The 24,995-nt window shown below is 39.2% G+C and overlaps 2 protein-coding genes across 4 annotated transcripts in view; both read right to left on the bottom strand.

The window, feature by feature from the left end:
• Positions 1-2,137, bottom strand: part of LOC148188633 (lymphocyte antigen 75-like) — a 50,823-nt gene extending 48,686 nt beyond the window's left edge. The window contains exons 1-2 of the mRNA XM_088081654.1: positions 1,715-2,137; positions 14-153 (exon numbers count right to left, since the gene is read on the bottom strand). The gene's annotated coding sequence lies outside the window, so the exon portion shown is untranslated. The remainder of the gene's footprint in view (positions 1-13; positions 154-1,714) is intronic.
• Positions 2,138-2,826: 689 nt separating this feature from the next.
• Positions 2,827-9,786, bottom strand: npbwr2b (neuropeptides B/W receptor 2b). Of its 3 annotated transcripts, none has more exons than XM_042492458.2 (2): positions 9,707-9,786; positions 2,827-9,197 (listed from the first exon to the last, which is right to left on the bottom strand). In XM_042492458.2, the coding sequence occupies exon 2, from the start codon at positions 8,261-8,263 to the stop codon at positions 7,256-7,258; it is 1,008 nt and encodes a 335-aa protein (XP_042348392.2). In that variant the 5' UTR covers positions 8,264-9,197; positions 9,707-9,786; the 3' UTR covers positions 2,827-7,255. The 3 variants fall into 3 exon arrangements, with proteins under 3 accessions (XP_042348392.2, XP_087937802.1, XP_087937803.1); XM_088081676.1 differs by having other exon boundaries at positions 2,827-9,316; positions 9,707-9,765; XM_088081677.1 differs by lacking the exon at positions 9,707-9,786 and adding an exon at positions 9,487-9,695.
• Between the last annotated feature and the right edge of the window lie 15,209 nt (positions 9,787-24,995).

A 24,995-nucleotide genomic window follows, 5' to 3' on the forward strand; every position in this document is an offset into this window, starting at 1 on the left:
GTACAGGTCCTACCTTTGGATGAGCTTCTCACTTTCTCGATCTCCAGCCTGATTTATAATGAAATCCTCCAATGTCATAACATTTTCCTCATCATATCTCCAGTCAAAAAACCCAGCAAACTGCTCTCTCAGGTGTTAGGTAGGGACAGGCAGCTGTAAAAAACAAATGCTGTCTGTTACAGGTGTTGTATCAAAGAGTGGTACCCCATCAAATAGTGTTTCCCCCCTGTTACTGTGTAGTGACCCCCTTAGTGGTTAGGTTTGTGAGGGGCACCGGTGCACAAGGACCAGGTAAGAAAAAATACTCTCTGTGTCTCTATAAAAAACATTTTTGGTTTTGTTTTGTTTGTTGTTTGTTTTTTGTTCCACATGTTCAGGAGGGACAGAGGAAGCACCAGTTATCAAGCTCCTAAGGTTTATCATTGTTTGGGTGCAATAATAAAAGGTGTAGTTTTTAAAATGACATATTAAATAAGATAAAATATAGCATATATATTAAAAAAAGAAAGAAAAGTAAAATAAATATTTTATAAAAACAGGGAGAGTGGGGCTAAATAGAAGAGGGGATAATGGAATAAAATAGAATTAAAAAAAAAATAAAATAATATCCTGAACACTTATATGTAAAATAAATTAGTGGGACAACTTTTTTTTAATGTGTATGCAACAAATTAAGTCATTCGAACTTATTTTCTTTAAGATTTAAAGGGAATTGTAAAGGGGTTAGGGTTGACCATAAAAGAAGGGGTAATATAATACAATATACTAACAATAATAATATCTAAAATATAATAAAGTTATATAAATAAAGTTATGTAAGTGCCAAACCACATTGTTTGGGTGCATTGATCAAAGTTGTTTTAATATGACAGTTATATAATATAAAAAATAGCATATAACATAAAATTTGTAAAATAAAATAGAGAGAATAAAAAAGAATAAGAATTATATAATATTATATAAAACAATATAATAATAATTACAAGTAATTTTAGTAATTAAAAATAATAAATAAACATATTTTTATTTTTTGAACATAAGAGGAGTGTTGATATAATATAATCATTTCAAATAATTATAGTAGTCAAAATATAATTCCATTGTTTTTAAATAGATAAAGGATAACTAAAATGCATAAATAGAATAGCCTTAAGTGAAAAGGGCTGTAAGTGTCAAACCGCATTGTTGGGGTGCATTGATCAAAATTGTAGTTTTATGATGACTGTTTCAATGGTATAAAATATAGCAGATAATGTCAAACATGTAAAATAAAAATTTCATTAAAATCAGGGGAGTGAGGGGAAATAGAAAAGTGGATATTAAAAATAGAGTAAATAATATATATTTTAGGAGGATACAAAAAAATTAAATACAACATCATATTTGAATGCGGAAAAACACTTACATTTCTGAAAAACACTAAAACACACATACAAGGGTATAAGGGTATAAGGGTCTATGGGTATAAGGGTGTAAGGGTCTGAGGGTATAAGGGTGTAAGGGTCTATGGGTCTAAGGGTGTAAGGGTGTAAGGGTATAAGGGTATAAGTGTCTAAGGGTCTAAGGGTGTAAGGGTCTGAGGGTCTGAGGGTCTAAGGGTCTAAGGGTGTAAGGGTCTGAGGGTCTGAGGGTCTAAGGGTGTAAGGGTCTGAGGGTCTGAGGGTCTAAGGGTGGGTTAGAGAGGGGAAACAGTCGCCATGTTTGTTGCAGTTACCTGGTTTAAAGTTAACACCTCCGTCTTCTTCCTCTTCTCCTTTATGCTGTTCGTCTCACTGAAGTGTTTTCCATCGACTTTACAGAGCAAAACATCCCTCTGTCCTACCTAAAATCGCTAAAACTGTCGGTGAAACTACACAGAAATGACCGTTTTCTTGCGGCTCACCGACAACCGTTACCGTGTCAACAGCTAGCCGTTACCGTAGTTAGCCGTTTAGCTTGTTAGCTCGTTATCTCGATTAATCCACCAGTTGTTGTTAGCCTTCAAATGAAATTGGTCTTATATAAGACAAACGTTTAAAATATAATACCACTGAAGGACAGGTGAACTTCTCGGTCACATTTTATGTAAATTCGCGGCGACGTCAGACAGGTAAAACCGCGAGACAACAACCGTGACGCAGCTTAGCTAGCAGTTCCACTTCCGCTCTGTCTTTTTTTTTCCAATTCAACTTTATTAATAAAAACGTAAATAACACAAAGTCAGATTTCCTGACAGAGTAAAAGTTAAAAAAAAAATAAAAATAAAGAAAAAAAGTCAGACTGCTTTTTAGATACATGCAGTGGAGAAATTAACAAAAAAAAATATTTATTATGATGTAAGGTAGATAAACTTATGTTGTGATTTACATGTTTCAGAAACTTCATGATGGAAGAATTAAAAATAAATAAATAAAAATAGTACCTAGCAGGATCACAAGTTTTATTGTCAAATTTTAATGACTTAATATTTAATATCTTAATATTTTTCTTTCTTTTTTTACTAATTTTTATTTATTTTATATTTTTGTTCTACCTATTTTAGCTCTGCATCATCCCGCTGCAATTTTTTATAACAAATAGCTCGCCACTAATCCATCCTGCAGCTCATGTAAAGAATATCTGTGGTGACCCTGACATTGACAAAAACCTCTGATGACACTGATAATAACAATTATCAATCTGGATTTTCCTTCTTCTTTAAAAAAAAAAAAAATACATCAATGCTATAAAAATCTGAGTGAATGTTTCTGCACATTTCTTATGAAAACAAACTTCTGCATATTTATTGTACCCTTAAAAAAAAAAAAAAAACTTTTATCGTAAAATGTAAAAAAAAATACACAAGTATGAGTGGGAAAATAAACGTATATTTATCAGATCATGAACAGGGGTTGAGAGACATGAAAGATTTACAGGAATGTGAAATGTCATGATTACAGGCTGCATGAAGGACGATGATTCAGAATATTCAACTCAAATTTTATGTTACTTCTCATCTGTGTCACACATGTTTTTATTATGAAGACTATCTGGCTATACACTGCTATGGCTGTACAGGTAAATGGCAAAAGAACTGATCTATGTACAGCAGGACGTAAAGTTTCTGTTGTTGCAGTCAGAGCCACACAGACGAGGCCTCTGCTAAACTGCTGCTGCAAGCTGATGTCGACAGGAAGTGGTGTCTGCTCATTTTACAGCCATCAGAGGGAGTTGCACTGTCATTGTTTGTAAAAAGCAAGGTGTGCAAAACTCAAGACTGTTTTGGTAGTTTAAAATTCTGTACTGTTGAATTGTGTAACACTGGAGACAAATGATGGATGCACGATAAATGAGCAACACAAGAAACTCTATTTATCTTTTCTTGCAAAGTTGTTTGTTCAAGCATTAGAGCTCCATTTATGGTTAAAGCAAATGTCTCAAATTACCAAATAGTAAGTAAAGTAACACACAGGGATACACATCTGAGTGTTTGTGTTGGGCAGAGTGATTAAGTCAGCGGAAAAAGCATCACAAAGTGCCAGAGAAGCTCCAGAACAAGCAGAAACAAAATGCTTTACGAGAATCTTTTTTTTTTTTTTTTTTTTAACTTTCATTGAGTTAATTTTCATACCAGCATCAGTTCAAATCAAAAATATCAAATATTCATTAATTTTCATAATTTTAATCCTTTAAATGCCAGGTTTGTGTCATGATGCCATTATACTACATGCAAAGTAAAAAAACATTATTATCACAGCCTGGGATATGTCAGTGATTTGCAGGAACATTGATTGTGATAGTGCAGTGCACCTTGTGAAAAAAGCATGTGTTTTCTCCATATGCACAATATTGTAAAAAAAAAAAAAATTAAAAATCATCAGGCACAAGCCCAGAATGACACCCATAAATAACACGTCATGTTTTTCTGCTTTGCTTAACAGTTTAAATGTAACAATTTAGTCTCCACAGTGTATTTTAGACTTATTGTAAGAGATGAGCTGGAAATTCATGCATTAAACAAAAAGCATGTAAAATGCGCCAAACAACCCCAAAGGGTGTTGACATTTTGACATCACATTGTGAAGCCTCATATCTGTGGGTTTTTTCACTGTGCACATAACAACATCATGTTTTCTTTTATTTAACTTTCCAAAACAAACTCTGACTCAAGAACATTAGATGAAGATAGATGCTTTATGTGCACATTGTGACTGTTACTCACTGGATTGTAGATTTCTTTTAAAAAAACTCAAAACCTTGTGGAGTGAGTCAGATATGAAAAAAATCACAAATATCCATGTAGTGAAGGAGAATGTATAGATCCTTTAAATGTCACAGTGACTGAGACAAGTGAAACTGGGTCACTCCCCTCTGATGCGTCTTTGCACAAACTCTGAATGGCTCTGGCTGCGTTTTCATGTAAGGCCTCCCTGTCGACAACAGGGGGCGACAAAAGCTCACAAATAATAAGACATGAAGAGAAAGGTTACATTTTACATAGCCCTCCTGTCCCATGCCTGTCTCATGTCAGGCCTACAGTACTGTTGTCAGGGTCGGTAAGGTTCCTCCTTAAGTGATACATATACATCCTGAAAAATAAAATAAAATGTGCACAAGAACGTCTTCACCCAAACATCATTTATAGAGTCCATGCTTCAACCTTTTCATTGTTCAGGTCAAATTTTGCAAATGGATCTCTGCGTGTTTACCCCCCAAAAAACAGAACTCTAAAAGCACAATAATCCACAAAACGTAGCATTTGGTTCCTTTGAGATTATTTTCCTCAAAACACAAACTCATTTAAAGGCAGATTAAGTGTTTGCATACATGATCACAAAGTTTCTTTTCATTCTCCTCCAGTTATTTTGTAACGCATCGACGCCTGCAGTCCCCTGACGTTCCTCCCGTAACCCTCCAACCCTGACTATTCTCCTGACGTTGATTTGATTGACAGCATGCAAATCAAAGACACTGTGTTGAACTGTCTCCACACAGCAGATGCTCAGCGGTGCTCCTCGGTTCACGTGGAGTCCAGTGAAGGTCACGACTGTTTGCAGTGACCCACCTCGTCTCGCTCGCCTCATAATTGGATTTTATAGTGGTGACATTTTAATTGCAGTCTTAACCTGGAAAACAATCCCATTTCATGGCCGGTTCCTCAGACTCAACGATGATGGGCAATAATAAAGAGTTATCGTGTAACAAGTTGTTTTTTTAATGCCATTATTGTCCTGTTTCTCTACCATTATCGTTACCCGCTGCAGCAATATCACCCCGATTCTCTCTCTCTCTCACACACACACACACACACACACACACACACACACGCTGCTCTCAGAGCCATAAAAACTGCACTAGGCAAATTCTGCAAAGATAAAAACAGTCCATGTGTGTAAAAGAAAACCATCCTGTCAAGAGATAGTCTCCGCCCACAGGAAGTGATAAATTTAAAGTGACACTCAATCAGTTTTCAGTCCGACACATCCCAACTCGTCACATATCGCCGCTCTGTCAGTAGACTTTCACGTCTACATGTTACTTCATCCTCCTGCGTCTGCTGTTGATACTCAAGTACGCCGCCAACAACAGCACATTGTGGGATTAAAGCAAATTAGTTTTAACCCTTTGAAACTTCAGAAAATTGGTTTGATTTCTTTCCAGAACATTGCCGAGAAGGAAATTAGCGAATTAACATGCAGCTCAAAAACATAGAAAGAAATTGATTAAATGTTGCAAGAAAATTACATGAATATAGACAAAAAAAATACCTGAAAAAAAGAGAAATATATATAAAAATAGACATATAATTTTTTCTGCAACATGGTTGTAAATATGAAATTATTATGGCTACATATATAATTTTTTGGACATTTTTGCTGACTGCCTTTTTTCCAAATTTTTTGAAAGAAAATAAACCAATTTGCTCATGTTTCAAAGGGTTATGGAGCTCTTGAAAGGCGTTTAAAACCTGTTTTGACATAATTTTCTTTGCTCAAAGGGTTAAGCAACAAAAGCATGTGGTTAGGTTTGGTTTTTTTAGTTTAGTTTAGTTGCTCACAAATAAAAACTGCATAAAATCCAGATGAATAAAAACACAAAAAATGTGTCAGGAGAGGTAAAGAAGCCAGATCAACTTGAAAACAACAAACAAAATCAAAAACAAAGAAAAACAAACCTCCCAAATTAACACCTTGTTAGATTTAGGTAACAAAAGCGGGGGTTGGGTTTGGACAAACACATCCTGGCGTGTCTCAACATTAATACAGGAAGGGAACAGTGGGCTCCAAGGTGACAGTCCCAGGTTTGTTGGACCTTTAATCATAACACCATGACAAATTCTGTCTGGCCACGACACATGCTGACGCCCCCGGCGGCGTATCAATCCACCATGACGTGCAGCTTTTGGCATCGGTGTCTGACACCACAGTCAGTAACAAAGCGGCTGTATTTGACGACTTTGGGACGAGAACGAGGTGCTCGAACCTGAAGAAGCCTGATTCATAAAGTTTTCCACCCTCATCACGTTACTTTACCGAATTACAAACTGTTCACAAATGCTTTTCATCATTTCACGAAAGCATTTTACTTTTTCTATATCAAAGATAAATTAAAGATAGATACTGTCTTGTAATCATGGTAAAAAAAAAAGTTACCTAGTGCAGCTTTAACAAACCAAACAAATCTGCATCACATATGCTGAGAATGAGATCTGATCCCAAACTGTAAAATCTGACAAGTTGATTTTCTTAAAAAAAAATCCTAGAAAACCAATTTCCTTGAAAAATGTAAGTAAATATACTTATTACTATCATAGTTTTATTTTTACTTTATATCTAATTGTTAATTTTACTTGATATTTTGTTACATTTACATAATTTTGTGAAGTTGTTGCAACTTAAAAATGACTAGTTTAATTATATCATTATTTCTAAGTTTGAGCTACTTCAGTAAATACTAAGCATCTGAATTCTGCTACAAAGTCATATTTGTGTTTTCTTAAACATGTTAACAGCACTGAACTTGCAGAAATCCAAACCTCATAATTAGCAAAATCCTCTTTGTGATCATCAGATTAAGTCAGACTAACTTTGTCTCCCAGCTGGAAGTTGAAAACTTACCAATTTAATTAACATTTACAGTTATATTTACTTTCCTTTTTCAAGGTTGTCGGTTTCCAAGATTATCTTAAGTCAACTTGTCAGATTTTACAGTGCAGATCTTTCCCGTCCTGTTTTTCCATCGCAGTCTGTCGTCGCTCGGTTGTGTCTGCAGACCTCTGGTCTCACGTGTCGTACATTCAGGCCGGTCTACATTCCAACATCTTCTTGAAAGCCTTCCTGAAGCTGTCGTCCAGGAAGGCGTAGAGGAACGGGTTGAGGCAGGAGTTGGCATAGCTCAGGCTGGTTATGAAGTAGGAGATCCCGATCAGGAGCGGCGTGGTCCTCAGGTCCGTTGTCAGAGCCACGATGGTGCTGAGGTGGAACGGCGTCCAGCAGAACAAGCACACTGCCAAGACGATAAACACCATGATGGTGACTTTCTTCTTGGCCTTATCCAGCGCTTTGGCGTTGCTGTTGAGCCGCATGTTCCTCAGCTTGTAGAGCATCATGGTGTACAGGATGCAGATGGTTGAGACCGGAATGGCGAAGCCCAGGATGAGAGTGTAGATCCGGCTCGCTTTGAACCACAAACTCTCGGGGCTGGGGAAACTGAGCACGCAGCTCTTCCTCCCGTCATTGGGGTCTGTGTAGACGCCGGCGAAAACACTGAAAGGCATGACGATGAGGATAACGAGGATCCACACGCACAACGAGATGATTTTGGCTGCTCGGTAGGTGCGGTAAGGCATGCGCTTGGACCTCACCGTGGCCCAAACGACCAGGTAGCGGTCGATGCTCATAACTGTCAGGAAATAGATACTGGAGAAGATGTTGTAGTGGTCTATGCTGAGGATGACTTTGCACAAAACCTCGCCAAAAGGCCAGTAGTGCAGCAAGTGTTCGGCGATGTTGATCGGCAACACCAAGGTGAACAGATCATCTGCGATGGCCAAGTTCAGGATGAACATGTTGGTCACGGTTTTCATCTTGGGGGCTTTGAGGATCACGTAGATGACGGCCGTGTTGCCCGTCAGTCCCACAGCGCAGATCACAGAGTAGATGACCGGTAAAATGACATAAAGATCGGCGTAGAAGTAAAACTCGGCGGGCGGAGTGCAGTTCAGGTCAGTGCGGTTCCCTGAGTAGAAGTCCACCGAGTCGTTGCAGAGTGGCAGTGCACCGCCGGGCACTGACACGTTCTCCATGTTTGAAGAGAAGATTCTCAGTGCATTTTGAGCTAATGTACACCAAAATGAAAAATTAGGTTTTAAGAGTTTTTAAGTCATCCTTTCTTATAAATCTTCTCACAAAGGACACACCAGTCATTTATCAAGGGGACAAAAAAAGGTAGTTATGTACAGTTCAGCAAACAGGTCAAATTAAAGTGACCTTATCCTCCATTACTTCACCAGAAAGAAGCTCAGCCTCTTACTTGTATTTAAAGCAGCAGTTCCCAATCTGAGGTCCAGGGACCACCAACAAGTCACTGCGACGATAAAAGCAGTCCCACTAGTTAATTTAGAGTCATTGGTTCTTCTGTTGTTTCAGTTTTTGGGACGCGAGGAAGAGAAAGAATCATGCAAACTGTTCTCATGCACTCTTACCTCCCCAATTTACTGGACTGACACTTACAGACTGATGCAAGTAAACGCATACATTATAATCCTGCCAGATGGGTTTTCTTCGGAGAAAATGTCACCTTAGGAGAGTTCGTCCGTGGAACAATGTGGATCTGTTTGGCGTCCTTGTTGCGAAAACGCTCCAGACGCCACCCTTCATGCTCACTACACCAGCTGTCCACTTTCAGCTTTGTGTCAGGGTTTATTTTCCATTTCCAGCTCTTTAAAAACATCTGAAACTGGCTTTATCTCCACTCGGGTCCAGTTCTTCTCTCTGAAGTCCGCGTAAAAATCACATCCAGTCTGCCGATGCTGTCCTCACGCAAGATATTCTCCTCTGATTCTCTCCTCCTCTTTAGAAGAAGACTGAAATGAGTTTGAAAAGGTTGAACGTGTCCACGATAAGGTTAACGATGGTTATTTATGGTTTCGGGCGGCGATGTTTCCTCTCCGTGCTTCATGTGCGCTCTGGAGACCGCGCCAGGGTTAGGATTTACGCACGAGTAGCGCATGCTGAAATCTGGACAACAGAGAGATGTAGACGACAATTAGTTGCCTTGCATGCATTTGAAACATCACTGGAGACTGTGTGAATGTACTGCAGCAGGTGCAGCTTTTACTGTCAGCAGCCTGAAATCACTGAAAAGAAAAAGAAAATGTAAGTTTCAGGGCTCGACAGGCAAAACTAGATCAGACTTAGGTTTTTTTTAATCTTAATAAATAATATATATCATAAATACAAATATTGACAATTGACAATTGACAAATTTAAGCCTTTAAAATCACGTTGGAAAGAGTTACGCACGCACCATAATTCCCTCTTGGAAGAAAAATTGATTAACTAGCGTTTTTTGGTCCAGATTCATATCGTTTAAAGGTATAAAGAATATGAAAAAACACTCAACCATACAAGATTCTCTCCTCGAGTTAAAAAAAGATCTAAATGTGAGCTAAAAGACTCACAAGAATCAGTAAATAACAAGATTTTACACATATGCAAGTGCATAAAGTGAGTTCAGGTAGGTTTACCCTTCTGTGTCCCTGCTGAAGTGACTCTCCTCTGATCTCAACAGAGAGAGAGACGCGCTGCTCCTCAGCCTCTACTTCTCTCTGTCTCTCTCTCTCTCTGTCTCTGTCTCTCTGTCTCTCTGTCTCTCTCTGTCTCTGTCTCTCCCTCTCTCTCTCCCTCTTTCCCAGCGCCACAGACTGACGTCATTTCGAGATCCCCGTGTCAATCATTTGGTCAATGAGGCCAAAATAAACAGATAAATAAATAAGAGCGGTCTGTGAGGCTCGTGCTGGCCGGTTGAATCGATCTTGCTGGAGTGTCCTGCTCATGTAACAATAATTTTCTAATCTCCTTCTGTATGTGATGAACAAGACATTTAGACGATTACATAGGAAATCACATGTCCATCAAACTGATATTGAAACGGAAATATCTGATGTCTACATCCCCTTATTTTCTCGATATGTATGAGGTTTTAAAGTTTGGTGGCAGTTTTTACAGCTGATGGATGGGGTCAGCAAGGAAGCTCTGAGAGGCGAGGTGAAAAAAATAATGTGAGCAATGTTAGCAAAAGCTCTACTTTATCTTAGGAGATATTTTCTCCTAAATACAAGATTATCCACTATATTTCAGATATTATCTCCCACCCATAACATATTATTTCCTAAGTGCAGGATGTGATTCCCTGTGTCCAGGATGTTATCTCCGACAGATAAGATAAGATAAGATAAGATAAGATAAGATAAGATAAGATAAGATAAGATAAGATAAGATAAGATAAGATAAGATAATCCTTTATTAGCCACACATTGGGGAAATTTGCATTGTTAAAGCAGCAAGGTGTGCACAAGATAAGCACACAGACAGAACAATATAAATAGTAAAAACCAAGGTGCAATACTAAAAAAAACAAAACAAAACAAGGTGCAGAAGTAAAAACCAAGGTGCAAACTCAACAGTCAAAAAATATTTACATCAATTGCACATGGAAGATAATAATATCTCCTACATACTGGGTGTTATTTCCTTTAGTTTATCTGCTTAGAGGTTATTTTCTCCTGTGTGCAAGGTATTTTCTCCTGGGTATGAGGTATTATATCTTATGTAGGTGATATTATCTCCTGTGTATCAGATATTATTTGCTATGAACAGGATGTTTTCTACTGCAGAGGGGATATCTCCCACGTACAGAATGTTATTTTTTATGTACGGGATGCTATCTACATATGCCATATTATCTCCTGTGTATGGGATGTTTCAAGATATTATCTTGTACGAACAGAATGTTATCTCCCACATACAAAATATTATCTCCTATGTAGGAGATAATATCTCCTATGTACAAGATCTATGATGTGTACAGGATGTTATTTTCTTTTGTAAGAGATATTATCTCCTATATATGAAATATCATCTGCTATGTACAGGATGTAATCTCTTACATAAAGGATGTTATTTTGATTGTGCAGGATGTTATCTCCTGCATACAGAATGTTATCTCCCAAGTACAAGATATTATCTCCTATGTGTGGGATGTTATCTCCTACGTCGGTGCGAACGTCCCATACTTTAGGCTGAATTAAGCTGTTTTGAGAGTGAGAAAATCGTAAAGATTGACACTCTTGGTGCACGATACAAAGGTCATTAAAAGTTCAACCGAATGCAGCATAAACACCAGCTTTTACCTTCTCTGGGTTGTGTTACAAAATGACTTTTACAATTGACAAAATTTGACAAAATCTTTAGGTCTGGGTTCCTCATGAGGCATCAGAAAAGTTTGAACCACATACTTTAATCCCAGTTCATTCAGTGACGGAAAGATTCAAGTGAGGTAAGTCAGGCAGTCTGTCCGCAGGGAGACATTTTGACTTCTTCTGTACAAATCAAAAACTTCCCAGACCTCCTCTATGACATGTTAGATAGACAAAACTGTCAAACACACGAGTGCAAGTTTTTGTGAAAGTTTTAAACCTGGTCTTTACGGTGTGAAATTATCATCTGAAAATCTGGCAGACTGTGTGTCACACACCAAAAATGCAATATTGTTCCTGACAGCACCATCAGTGTGCTTTACTCATTCTTTAGTTTCCATCTCCTGATTTCCTCCTCTGTCATTTCTCTCTCCAGTGCTGACAGCCTGAAAATGAAAGATCATATAGGATTGATGCTTCAGTTTAACTCGAGCTGAATGCCTCCGTTTATGCTCTCTCTTCCTTTGCCTTTCCTTTCCATGTATTTTCTTACTCCTGTTTTCTTTGTGTAGTATCTAAAGGGAATATTTTTGTACCTCTAAATCATCATTTTGGATACAATAATTTGCCAAAACATGAAAATTTAGCAAATTCTCATCCCAACCTCTTAAATATCGCTGCTTGGCCAGATGTTCATGTCTACAAATAACACACTGGATATCCTCTTGTGTCTGTTGTTGACGCTGTGGGACGACTTATCAGTTTACACCTGTTAAATGCATCGTGTCTTTTCGAAATACACTTCAGTTTTCACCAAAAACATAAGTACGTAAAACACTTCGTATTTACATTTATTTTTTTGTGCAACAAAAGAACATGGTAAGGTTTAGAAAGAAACTTCACGGTTTGGCTTCATACGGGAGGTGCTTAATTTGTGAAAAAATCCCTGACCTGTTTTGGAGTACCCCTTTCCCCTCATAAATAACAAACAGTGCCTAATCCTAACTAATGAGGGGGGCCTGCACAGTGACGAGCATGCACAGAACAACTAGTCCAGTTATAGTCCTACAAAGTTGTGCACAAAACGGAGGAAATCGACTTCCAAACTGCATTACCTTGTTGTGTTAGTCCGACTTCGAGATATTCGATTAAGTCCGATTTCAGTCAGAGTAACATGTTGTCCGTGTATTTTAAAAGTACAGTTTTAGTCAAACAAATGCAATAATTTAACTTTTTCGAACATCATGTAAACATACTGACTGTGATTCGAGGTGCTAGTTGACATTAGCTACATGAAACTTGAAGCTGCAGCTCGGGTCATCGGGAGGATAAACTATTTGCGTCATTTTCTCTCCATCTCTTTGCAGATTTTAGCTTGTGTTTTGTTCTGGTTATTCTCTTTTAGACTCACTTTAGACTCATTGTCCTTTTGCTTAAATTAACTGTCTACCTCAGCTGAAGTGTTTCATCTAACAGTAAATACTGACATTTTTAATTGAGCAGGTATTTATTATATGATAATTTTTTTTTCAGTGAAACGTAAATGTCTGCAGTATATGTTAAGTGTGTCGTAGTTTAGGTGAAGACAGTTTCCACTCTGAGGAGGAAAGCAGCGGTGAGGTTGAGCAAAAATAGCAGAACAGCGAGTGAGCTAGAGGTCAAAGCAAAGAAAAATAACGTGCTGCCGAGCTCAAGGCAGAGCTGTTGTTGAAAGAAAATTGTAAATCTCAAATATTGTGCTGAGGTGAGAGATCAGAGTGTGCAGGACGGGCGGCTTTATAGGAGGTGAAGAGAGGGGAGGAAAGTGGAAAGAGGAGGATTAAGAAAGAAGTGATTACTGAACACCAAGCGTGTGAAATCTCCGGTCTGACTGCCCTCTCCATGAATCCAGATGAAAGCGATGACCCTTTGTTGATTTCAAACCTTTAATCCACTTTAGGAGTGAAGAGGATAATGAGATTTAAAAGGAAGAAGGTTATGAGGAGGATTTATACACCTGAGGGCAACAGAGCAAAGAGCTGTTTTTTTTAACAAACTACCTATAACTTTCCAGCATGTGCTCACCATGAGGAAGTCAAACAACGCCGCGCGGTCAGTGGTTTCAGCATCAGACACCGACACCAAACTCTGTTTACCTTCTGGGTTAACCCTACCGTCCCTTTCCACTGAATTGACTTCCATACTGAAGTTTATGAGTTGATTAGTTAGTTATGAGAGAATTTCACTAGTGTGTGTGTGTGTGTGAATGCTTTTCACGATATTATATGAGAGCATTCACACACACACACACACTCCTCTCTCTGTCTGCTGGCAGCCATGTGCGATGCTTACTACGGTGTCATGCTGGGTCACCACGCCACACACACACACACACACACACACACACACACACACACACACACACACACACACACACACACACACACACACACACACACAGAATCCACAGAAAGAACTCGTCCTGCTGACTCAGAGTGTGTTTGCCTTAATTTGATTGCTTACTTTAAATCTAAAAATGTCTCCATATTGACTGAACGGTCAACACAGGTCTAAAATATACTGCAGAACATAAGTGTGAAAGCACTTCTCACGTGTATCTTCCCTGCAGCTCCGAATAAATAAAATATGTTTTATGTGTTGAAGGTGGTGACAGTTCAAACACTGAAAGGTGCCGGTCTCAGTCTTAAAAGCCCTGTCAACATCCGCTGATGGATGGACTTCACTCCAACGGTCATGTAATACACTGACCTGCAGAGTGTGTGTTTGTGTGTGTGTGTGTGTGTGTGTGTACATTCACACCATGCTATTTCTATTTTCTCCGTTTGTCTTTTTCCACAGAATTTACTCTTCTAGTTCAGTCTTCCAGTAAACAATGATCATGGAGACAAAAATATTTGCGTGTTCCCTAAACTCTCGTCCAAAATAAATAAAAAAAACCCAAACATATTCTGTCACCAGTAAACCTTTTCCACCAAAACTAGCGTGTGTATGTTTTTTAAACGTGGGTAAACTGGTAAAAAAAAAGGCTGTAGATTTTCCCATTGCCAGTAGAGCAGAGCTGGGTACACAGCTCTGCTCTACTGAGTATGCCTTTCTCTCTGTGTATGTGTGTGTGTGTGTGTCACGTTCAATGTCACAGACAGGCGGACAAACAGGTTAATAAACAGTAGAAAGTAACATGGAGGCCAGTGAAAACTTTACAGTGTTTACTTAAAAAAAGAAAAGTTTTATATTTATTTTTTTCCTATTTTTTTTTCTATATTTCCGTAGACATTTTCCCCAAGTTATTACCTTTTCCAATACCACCAATTTGCTCACAGTAAAAGGTTTAAATACTTGTGAAAGGCATCTGAAAGAAACAAAAGAAAAGTGACATTGATCCTTGTATGAAAAAAAGGAAAAGTACCTCAAAATAAAGAACTGGAGTCAGCCATCTGTCACAATGACCTCCGTATCTAAAGTGTAAACGGTAAAGTTGGGCGCTTCTCTTGGAGCTGTGACCTCACATCGAGGGACAGCTTAAGTGGCTTATTTAAAACGTGTTGTTTCAACATGACAAACAGTCGGTGAAGCAGCGAAGAGCATCAGCTTAATGCACCGCTGACTGGAGATAATATCTCTGACGACAAAATCCCACCCGAAGGGCAGACTGTTCTGTTTTTCCATAATACCCAGACGGAGAGACTTCCAGAGAGCATAAACGTCCTGACACGGACCCAGAGGTGGGCCGCTGATGATGGATCAGCCTCCAGGAGAGCTCAGCCTCCTCCAGTGAGCCAAACACTCCACAGGATGATTACTACAGCTGGTGTGCAGCAATAAATGGCTGCAGAAAGCCTAATAAAGCAATGCATTTCTAGTGAAGCCCAATAAACCAGATCCTGATGAAATGATAAAAAGATAAAAATAAAAAAGCAGATGTGAACTTGGTTGCTTAATAACCCTTAAAAACCTGAGCATTTTTAAAAAAAAACAAACATTGGGAGGCGCCAATGAGCAGCTTGATGGGAAATTACTCAAAATTACTATGAAATTTGTAAAAATAAAAAAACCCCAAAACAACAACAAATAGAAAATAACCTGAAAATGAGCACGAATAAAATATAATAAAGGAATGACTTGAAAAATATACAAAGTGAATTTTTCAATAACATGATTTAAAACGTGTAGATTTTATGCATATAACTGAAAATTTCCCCTATTTTTTAAAATACACTTCTAATAATTTTATCTTTCCTTTAAAAAACAAACAAACAAATGAACAAACATTTGATTTTCAGTTCATTTTCTTGTCATCTTTTCCTGATTTCTTGCAGTTTGCCCGGCAGCATACTTTTTTTCCAAAGTATTTTTATAAAAAGAAACTTCAGATTTCAGAGGTTTTAATGCTCATAAAAGACGTCTGAATGCAGCACAAGAAAACTGATCACGGTCCAGGTGTTGAAGGTTTAACGAACACAGAGATTCGCTAAATAAACCACTGTCAACACTCCCGGAAACAGCGGCGTGTTGCTGGGAGCTTCCACCTAACAGCCTGCAGATCAGCATACTTGGAAAGCTTAGCAATAACAGAATGACGTCTGGACAGCTGCTCACATCCAGATATGTGATCATGTGATCATGAGTGGTATGAACACCAGAGGAGGAGAGCGCGTTACAGACACAGACATTTCTTTTGGATTCCATTTTTCAAGTTCAACATCACAACACTGCGGGACAAAGCAATTACCAAAACTCTTCATACGTCATCCACAAAATACCGCGTTCCTGCAGCCTCAACCTGCTTTGTGATCGATGCTCCACCTGTAAGCCTTCGAATTAAAGCATGGCATTCAGACCACAGAAAGTGTGTCCGGCTCGCCTCACAGACTTCACATTGTCACAGAGATTTTAACCCTTTAACACCTGGAGAGACATCAGTTGTGCTGTGCTGCATTCAGACGCCTTTCTTCCTTTGTTTAAACATCTGAAACTTCACAAAACTGGTTCGGTTTCTTTAGAAAACATGAGGAAGAAACATAATGACGAAGAAAAGCCCATTAATTGCAAGAAATTAGCTAAAGGAGAAGGAAATGGCCTGAGAATTAGCTGGGGGAAAATAATTCGATATTATCAATAGAAACAAGAAAAAAATCTTCCAGAAAACTGCATTTATAATTCTAAAATTTAAATTTACAATACAGACAAAAAATATGTATTTTTGCACTTTTTTAAGGTCAGTCTCTTGTTTTGTTGCTTATTTATAGGTAATTTTACTTAACTTTGTATTAATTTCTTGATATTTTTTTGGGCCATTTCTTGTTAAGGTGCCGTCGCATTCTTCCCAAGCCAGTGTGCTCGGGTTTAAAGGGTTAACCTCCGCCTCTCTTAGCATAGGTAAATTACGGTTTGACTAAATTGAGTTTGAACACCCATAAACAACCAACACTTAGCCTGGCAGCTGAAAACCAGCCTGTGTGTGTGTGTGTGTGTGTGTGTGTCAGTGTCACGCTGAGCACTTAGAGCCTGAAACCTGCCATCATCCTCATGTGAAATATATCTACTTATGCACACCCACACACACTCACGCAAACATGTGTGTGTGCGTGTGTGTGTGTGTGTGTGTGTGTGTGTGTGTGTGTGTGCCTGCGTGCGCGCTCTGTGTGTCCTGGAGAATGTAAAGAAAACGTATGTGGGAGTTTTAAATGAGTCTATATGTGTTGTCACAGTTTGTGCTGTGATAACCATCCACCCACACGAGCCTGAGCGACTTTATTTCCATGTTCTCCTGCATGGACTGTTGATAAACGAGGGTGCTGCTTTTTTTATTTATTTATTTATTTTCTCCCACGCAAAATGAACCCCTGAAACATGAAAAAATGGGTTTGATTTTGTTGGGGGAAAAACATGGGGAAAAGGCAGTAAGCAACTTGGCAAGAAATTTCCCACAAATTGCAAAAAAATAGTAAAATGTGACAGGAAAGTGACCAGAAAATTATTCATAAAAAAGGGGGAGGACTAAAAAATAGAGAAAAGTGCCCAGAAGACTATGTTTTTGATTATTATTTTATTTAGTAAATTATATAACAAATATATAATAGACCTTTTTTAAATTTTTTTACTTTTTAAAAAAAAATTCAGTTGTTTTTTCAAGATTTTCTTTTGTATTTTTTCATTCTTTATTTTAAATAATTTTTTGGCTTATTTTAGGGTAATTTTCTTGCTCTTGTCTTGTTAAGCTGTTTGTTTCATTCTCACCATGTTTTTTAAAGAAACCAATTTGCTCAGGTTTCAAAGGGTTAAATGAGGGAATCAGTGAAAAAAAACTTATTGATTCCACTTTTCATATTATCATTTGTCTCAGTGCAGACATGCTGGGAAAACTGCCCATTCAGCGCACTAAAATAAAATTTAAAAAGTGGATAGATGCTAAAATGATGACACATTAGGGAAATAATGAGAGAAGGAGAGCAGGTAATGGATTTATGGGGTTGTGAGATCAATAGAATAAAAAGGAGAGAAGATGCAGCTAAAGAAAGAGAAAGATGGAGAGATGGAGAAGGGCTGAGAGAAACAGAGGTGAACTGACTGACGGAGGAAGTGAGACTAAAATTAAGAGGGATTATCAATAATCTGACTCTCTCTCCTCTCAGTGCTCCTGTCAGTTAACCATCAGCTGAAGAGGATGATTTCCCTCAGCAAAGATAATGGTCTCTGCTCAGCGGCAGTCAGATGGATCATTAGACCGACTATCTACAAGTTAAATGACTTTTCCCCACAGCTGTATGTGCAGGGTGTGTCTGCATCTCACTGCTGTTTTTCCATAGCCGAGGAAGAATCTGTGTTTTTGCATTCTGCTGCATCAATTATTGTCTGTTTATCGTGAGTTTGACATCATTGGGCCTCATGCAAGAAATGATATACGAACACAGTTTCTTATTTTTGCTCGTAGATTTGTTCTTATTTTGTTAGTACCCCATGATTTTGAGATTCACCAATGTTTGATTATTTCGTTTTTGTCATAGAAATTATAAACATTATAGACCGCAGAATATGTTCATAAAATATACCATTTAATAATAAGAAAGAAAAAAAAACGGTATGATGCATTGTAAAAAGTGAAAAAGTCAATGTAGTATAAAAAAATCTGAACATGAACTTTATTTATTTTAAAATTTATGGTAAAAAACAAATTAACAAGTTTAATAATGAAAATCTGAAAATCTAAGTAACTTGATAAAACAAACAAATTAAATAAAAAATAAACAAATAGTAAAAACAAACAAAAATGAAGTATCTGGTATCTAATCAAGTAACAAAATCTGTTTAAAATGTATGATAGAAAAAAAGTAGCAAATTTCATATAATAAAACAGAATTAAACAGAATTACAGTTTGATCAAAAAAGTAAAATTCATCATTTAAAAACAGCTGTATAAAGTGAAAATGGGTTTTGCAAAGTTTTTAGTAAAGCAATTTGATTGTAAAAAAGTATCAACCATCCAGTGACAATGTTAAAGAGTTAGAGAGAAAAACACATCTGCAACCCAACACACAACCAATGACATCCAAAGACGAGAATATTATTTCACTCTAAATGTCTTCAGCTGCAGAGCGTCACATCGGGAACATTTATCTAAAGTGGTTCTGACACCAGAAATTTCATCACTTTTAAGCAAGTTTCCAGATATTTTTGGATTATCACATTGGGTAAAACCTCAACACCTGAGCAGATACAAATGCACAAACAGAAAGTTAAGAATTACCTCTGAAAAGTCAAAGATGTCGCGGTCCTGCCTGCAGTGTGACCGGCTGGTGAGGTGCAGCTCAGGAGCACGACAGCTGTTCTGAGAGCAGTTTGTGCCGCTCAAGTAATCATCATTAAACTCTGGTTTATTGTTATTGTATTGATAATTTTCAGGACATCAGTAATGAAACACATTACACGCAGATACAGATGGACGATGAATCTATAAACAGCACATGATGCTCTGTCAACAGTCGCTGATTGTTCTCTCAGCTTTATTGTTTTACTAGCTGATGTTTTAACCTCGGTCCCTCCTCTATTATGACTTTATTGTATCAGTATTGGAACATGTTTTTGTTTGCATATCAATTAGGACAAAAAAACAACACATCTTACTTAATTAAAACCAAAAAAGTAACTTTTTCTTATTAATTTCATACCAAAACAGACATTTTGGCCAGTTGGGCCTGCTTTAATATAACACACTTGTATCACTCTGCACAAAATAAAGCTTTAAAAAATATGATACATTAAGATCTACTTTCATTGAGTGTATGTTTTCAGTTGGGGTATTTTTATTTCATCCTAGCTCTTCTTCCTCACTTGGCTCTTTGCCTATTTTCTTCCATTTTTATTTTTACTCCCTCCACATCAACTTCTCCCATCTCCCTCCCATCATGTTCATACTTGTTCTTTCGTCGTACTCGCCGCACCCTCCCACACGCTCCCTCGCTGCCTGTCATCGTGATTAGCCTCGTCTCTCCCATTGCCTGGCAACCAGGCTAATGACAGCAGGCTAATTTTGCAGCTCCGGTCCAGCTGTCAACAAAGAAAGAGAAGAAAGTGGCTGTGTGTGTGTTAGATCGTTGTCAGGTGAAACAAATTCATTTGTTTCATTTATTGAAATTTTTTATTTTTAGGCTTTTTGGCAGCACTCTCAACCACAGATTCAGCGTCCTGAAGATATTTATATTCATCTTTCATCTCTGCATCCAAAGATGAGAGAAGTTATAGATCATGAATGGACAGATGACCCAAACTCGTGTGTGTGTCTGACCCAAAGTCACACAAATAAAAATACCGTCCTTCATCTTTGCAAACGTGACCAGAGTGCAGATAATCCTATTCTACCCTTAATTCAGTGCAGCTGGGCGGAGAAATGAGCCCTTCAGAGATAAATGAGTTATCTGCACATCACTGAGTCTGTTCTTCTTCTGTTGCATCCTGCTGCGTCAAGTTTGTAGGAGGTAAACACTGATCTAAATACACTGTTGTATTTGTCTCCGTCTTTTAGAAAAGGAAAGCATTTAAGAAATAGAATTAGAAACTCTCATCTTTGTGTGTAGTCCCAACAGATTTATATCCCAAGTCGTCCAATTGGCACTTTTTCAGTGGACTTGCATGACTAAATATTTCGCTCTTGTGCTTGTCGTCGTCACTGATCTTGCCAGCGAGCTTTTCATCCTCCACAGTCGACTTCATGTTGAAATCATGCGTTTCAGGATGCACATGTAGGGATGGTGCTGCACGTGGTTATCTTTACACAATAGTCTTGATGCTTAGGATTAGACAACAAAGTCATGGATGGTTAGATTTAGGCAAGCACATAGTGAGGTGTTGAAAAAAACACACACACACACACACACACACACACACACACACACACACACACACACCTAGTGAACTCTAGACTCCCACATGCAAGACTGTTGTTTGTGGGACATGTCCACTTCCCCAAATGCCCATCTTGTCATTTGGCTGCGTTGTCAAGTGACGCTGCCGGTGCGTGTTGTATGTGAATGCACCTGCTGCCATTCAGCCGTCTTCCAGTGGATGACAGGAATGGCACTGGTTCTTTCCGGCCGCTTTCTCATGTCAGTGCGTGTTGCGTTGGACGCAGAAGGTGAGAAAGCAGTGTTGCACTCATACGCTGAAAGCACTGACAGAGTGGCGCTATTTGAAGATTCGGAATCAGAACTGGTTGCACCAACACGTTCTCATCCCAACTCACGTGTTGCTGCTTCGTCAGTGACCTTCTGCGTCAGCTGTTTACACTGTTGTCTCCTGGCATGTTTGCAGGATTTACATTAATTTTTGAACTTGTGTTTGTCCTAATTAGCCCTGCAGCAGAAAGAGAGCAGCTTTAAATCAGACGACACTGCAGTGACAGTCCTGCACCAGTGAGTCCTTCTCAGGGATAAGATAAACAGACAAACCACAGACTCCACATTCACAGTCCCTCCTGGACATCAGTCTGTAACGTCTCTGCTCTGCTCGACTCTGTGGCTTCTGCTCTTTACTTTGATTTTATAAAAGAGTGACACACACACACACACACACACACACACACACACGCGCAGTTGTACAAATGTATGTTCTCATTTCAACCCCTTACGTGGTTCTGCTGTCAGTGACCTTACACGTCTTCTTATGATGTTTGAGGTATCCTTCTGCGTCAGCGCTCTGTGCTCTGGCATGCCTTTACCTTGATGTCAACAAATGCACATGGTGCGACGAAACAGCGTGTTATGTTTGCACAACGTGAGCACATGGCAACCAACACGGACCGTCGCGATGGTTAGGATTAGGCAACAAAGTCACGGATGGTTAGGTTCAGGCAAAGGAGGCCCATGGAAAGGTGGAGAACAAAACAACTCAGATCCACGTGAAAAGCAAACTCCGGACACATCCACCACCCCTCTCGGCCACCCTATAAGCAAACTCACGTTCCCTTTATTACATAAATACGAGCAACGCTACAACTTGACGCTATCTTCTAGCATTAAACAAACACACAACCGTTCCCATCCAGCCGCATTCTCAAGTGACACCACCAATCCGCTTATTACGTGGATGTGCCTGGTGCCATGCAGCCGTCTGCAGGCATACAATTTCAACGCCACCGGTTCTGTCTGGTCACTTTCTCTGTTGATGCCGTTCAGCCGCGTTGGCTTTTGGCGTCACGCTTGTATGCTTAAAGCACTGACAGAGCGGATGTATTTGACAAATTCGGAGTGAGGACAGGCTTAAAAATCAGCTCTTTCCCAATTAGGGACACAGCTTTTTTTCCAAGTTGCACAAGCGTTCCCCAATTTACTGCCATTAGTTTGAAATGTGTCCCTGAAGGAAGCATAATTAGACACGCACACACACACACACACACTTGTACATCCAGGAACAAACAAATCGAATTTAAAAATACCTGCTTGAATGAGCAAAGGTCAGAAGCACAACTAATCCAATGTGCTCGAGCTTAATAACAAGAGTATGATTTGTTTCAAATGTTAGTTTTAATGTTTCCCAAAAGTCATTTGGTTTTAATATTTTCCTCTCATTGCCCTCCGAGAATGTCACGGTTGTTTTCATTGTTGCTGAGTCATTTTACCATCAACTTCCAAAAGGAGGATTCTGCTGCACGCTGCAGCAGTGTGCTACAGTACAGTGTATTTGCAGTAAAAATGAAAATACTGCTGACATTTTGCACACATCGTACGCATCAGGAGCAAATAAACATTTCACATAATCTCAGTAAAGTTAGATTGCTGGAGGTGCTCCAAAACTCCAAAAGTCAATCACTGAAACAAAATGTTCTTCCAATTTGATGGACGACCATAATCACAGGCTTTTTACTCCATTAGTCACCTCGCCAAAGCGGCCCCTGCAGCCGTCTCCGCTGGACATTTGTAATCTCATTTGACAAACCTGACGACATAAGAGCTTTGATATCACACCTCACCTTCACTTACTCATCCTCCCCTGATCCAGCAGCAACTGACTGACATAGTTTTAATACCTTCCGTCCCATGACAGCGCTCTGATTAAATTCCCTTTCAGTGGTCTTCTGACCTTTTTTGCAAACATTCATCAACTGCTTTCTGTCATCTGACTGTTTTTTGGGGCTTGACAAATGTGCATGATGTCATGTTTCAGATCAAGGAAAAGCTCATGAATCTTCTCGCTGTGAAGCAACCGTTTTCCTCTTCAAACTTTGAACTGTATCGTCACTGGCCTCCGTGTTTTTAGAGTTATTCACTTTAAAGCCCATTTCATTAAAGCACTGCAGACTTGAGAAGCTGCGTGTAAGGATGCAAATGTCTGAAGAAGTTGGATCGGACGTAAAACAGACTTTACTGCACCAGCTCCTCGATACAAAGTGTGTCTGACAGGGCCCACGTGTGAACAGAGCAGGTAATTATCCAGCGAACTCCACATCGATGACATTTCTTCGATGAGACTTAATGCACAAAGCGTGAAAAAAAGAAGTACATGAGAGGAAAGAAGAAATGTCAGTTACTCAGAAAACAACCAGGACGTCTAACTGAAGAGATGACGAGATTCGAGAACTTCTTTTCTTTTTCTGGCTTTTGCTTTTGATTGATAGAGAGAGGGGATGACATGCAGCAAAGGGCTGGAGTCAAACCCACGGCAGCTGCCACAAGGACATAACCTCCGTACATGCGGCGCCCGCTCTACCAGGTGAGCTTCTAGAAAACCTAAGATTCAGGAACTTCTATCCCTGAGGACCAAAGCCAAAAAAGTCAGAAGATATTCAGGCAATGACCAAATGATGAACCAGCTATGTGATAGCGGTGTAATCCAGCTCACTCCGAACTCAAATATGTCCGCCCTGTCAGTACCTTTGACGTACGAGCATGTCGCTAAAAGCCATCTTCTGTGTCCAACTGGAGCGCGACTGGACGGCGTCGGATGAGAACGGCCTTGGACAGAACCGGTGGCGCTGTTCTGAAATGCGGCACCAGGCTGTCCTTCAGTGTCTCAGGAACACGCAACCAGTTTCGTCCGTCTGCACTGACAAGTGACGTAACCCGTGTGCGTTGCATGTAGATGCGCCCGTCTCTCTGCCAGTATATAATAACAACGCCGCAGGTTCTGTCCGACCGTGTTGTCATCTGACACGTTTGTGCTCATTGCATGTTGACACAGAAAGTGACACTCGTGTGCCGAAAGCACTCACAGAGCGGCGTCATTTGACGAGTTTGGAATAAGAATGGTTTGATATGAACAAACAAGAAGACAAGAAGTCAGTGTTCATAACCTCATCAGAGTCAGCAGCATAAACAGCTCGGTAGTCCGCCATTGTTGTTATTGTTATCCTCTGAAACATAATGCACATGCTAAAAGCGCTGACGTGACGTGATATCACTGTTCTCACAGGATCAACGCAGTGCCAGTTTCCACGGCGACAGGAGGGGTTGCGTTTTAAAAAGATTACACTCTGGAACACGGTTTCAAAAGAATCCCGGCCCCCAAAACGCTGTTGACGTGTAAACAAAAGGCCAAACTGCAACAAAAGTTAATGTTTCATGTAAGAACCGTTTGTGAGTAAACGGGCCCTGAGACGGTGAACTGACTGCAGAGAATCTGCGCTGTTATGTCTAACATACAGAATTATTTACATCTTAACGTCTCATCAACACTCATTGAGAAACTGCGGCATCTTTTCGATGTCATTAATTTGCTCTGTCTTGTAAACTGTTTAATTCTTACTCTGAAAAACAGTTTTCCATTAGTGCTGCATTAAAGATTAAAAATGTCATAACAAATTTATCACTTTAATTGGAAAACTTTAATCTGATCATTTGATCTTGGGATTTTTTTTTCTGGTGAGCTGTGTTTTTGTTCACAGCTCTTCAGACGGCTGTCAGAGAGAATTCACTGACTTCAACAGCAACTGGATGCAGCCCACTGACAGCAAGCATAATACACACACACACACACACACTCACTTTCTCACTCTGCCGTTTCAGTGTTTTTGACTGTATTGCTAAACCTAATTTTCTTTTTATGTAATGCATTCTCGCTCCTCTACTTATTCTTTTTTTCTCTTTCATCACCTCCATCGCCGCCCTCACACCCGCCTCCCTGATGCATC

This window comes from Plectropomus leopardus, chromosome 9 (genome assembly GCF_026936395.1).
Source record: "Plectropomus leopardus strain MGB_pleo_1.0 chromosome 9, ASM2693639v1, whole genome shotgun sequence".
In the NCBI taxonomy this organism is placed as follows: Eukaryota; Metazoa; Chordata; class Actinopteri; order Perciformes; family Serranidae; genus Plectropomus; species Plectropomus leopardus.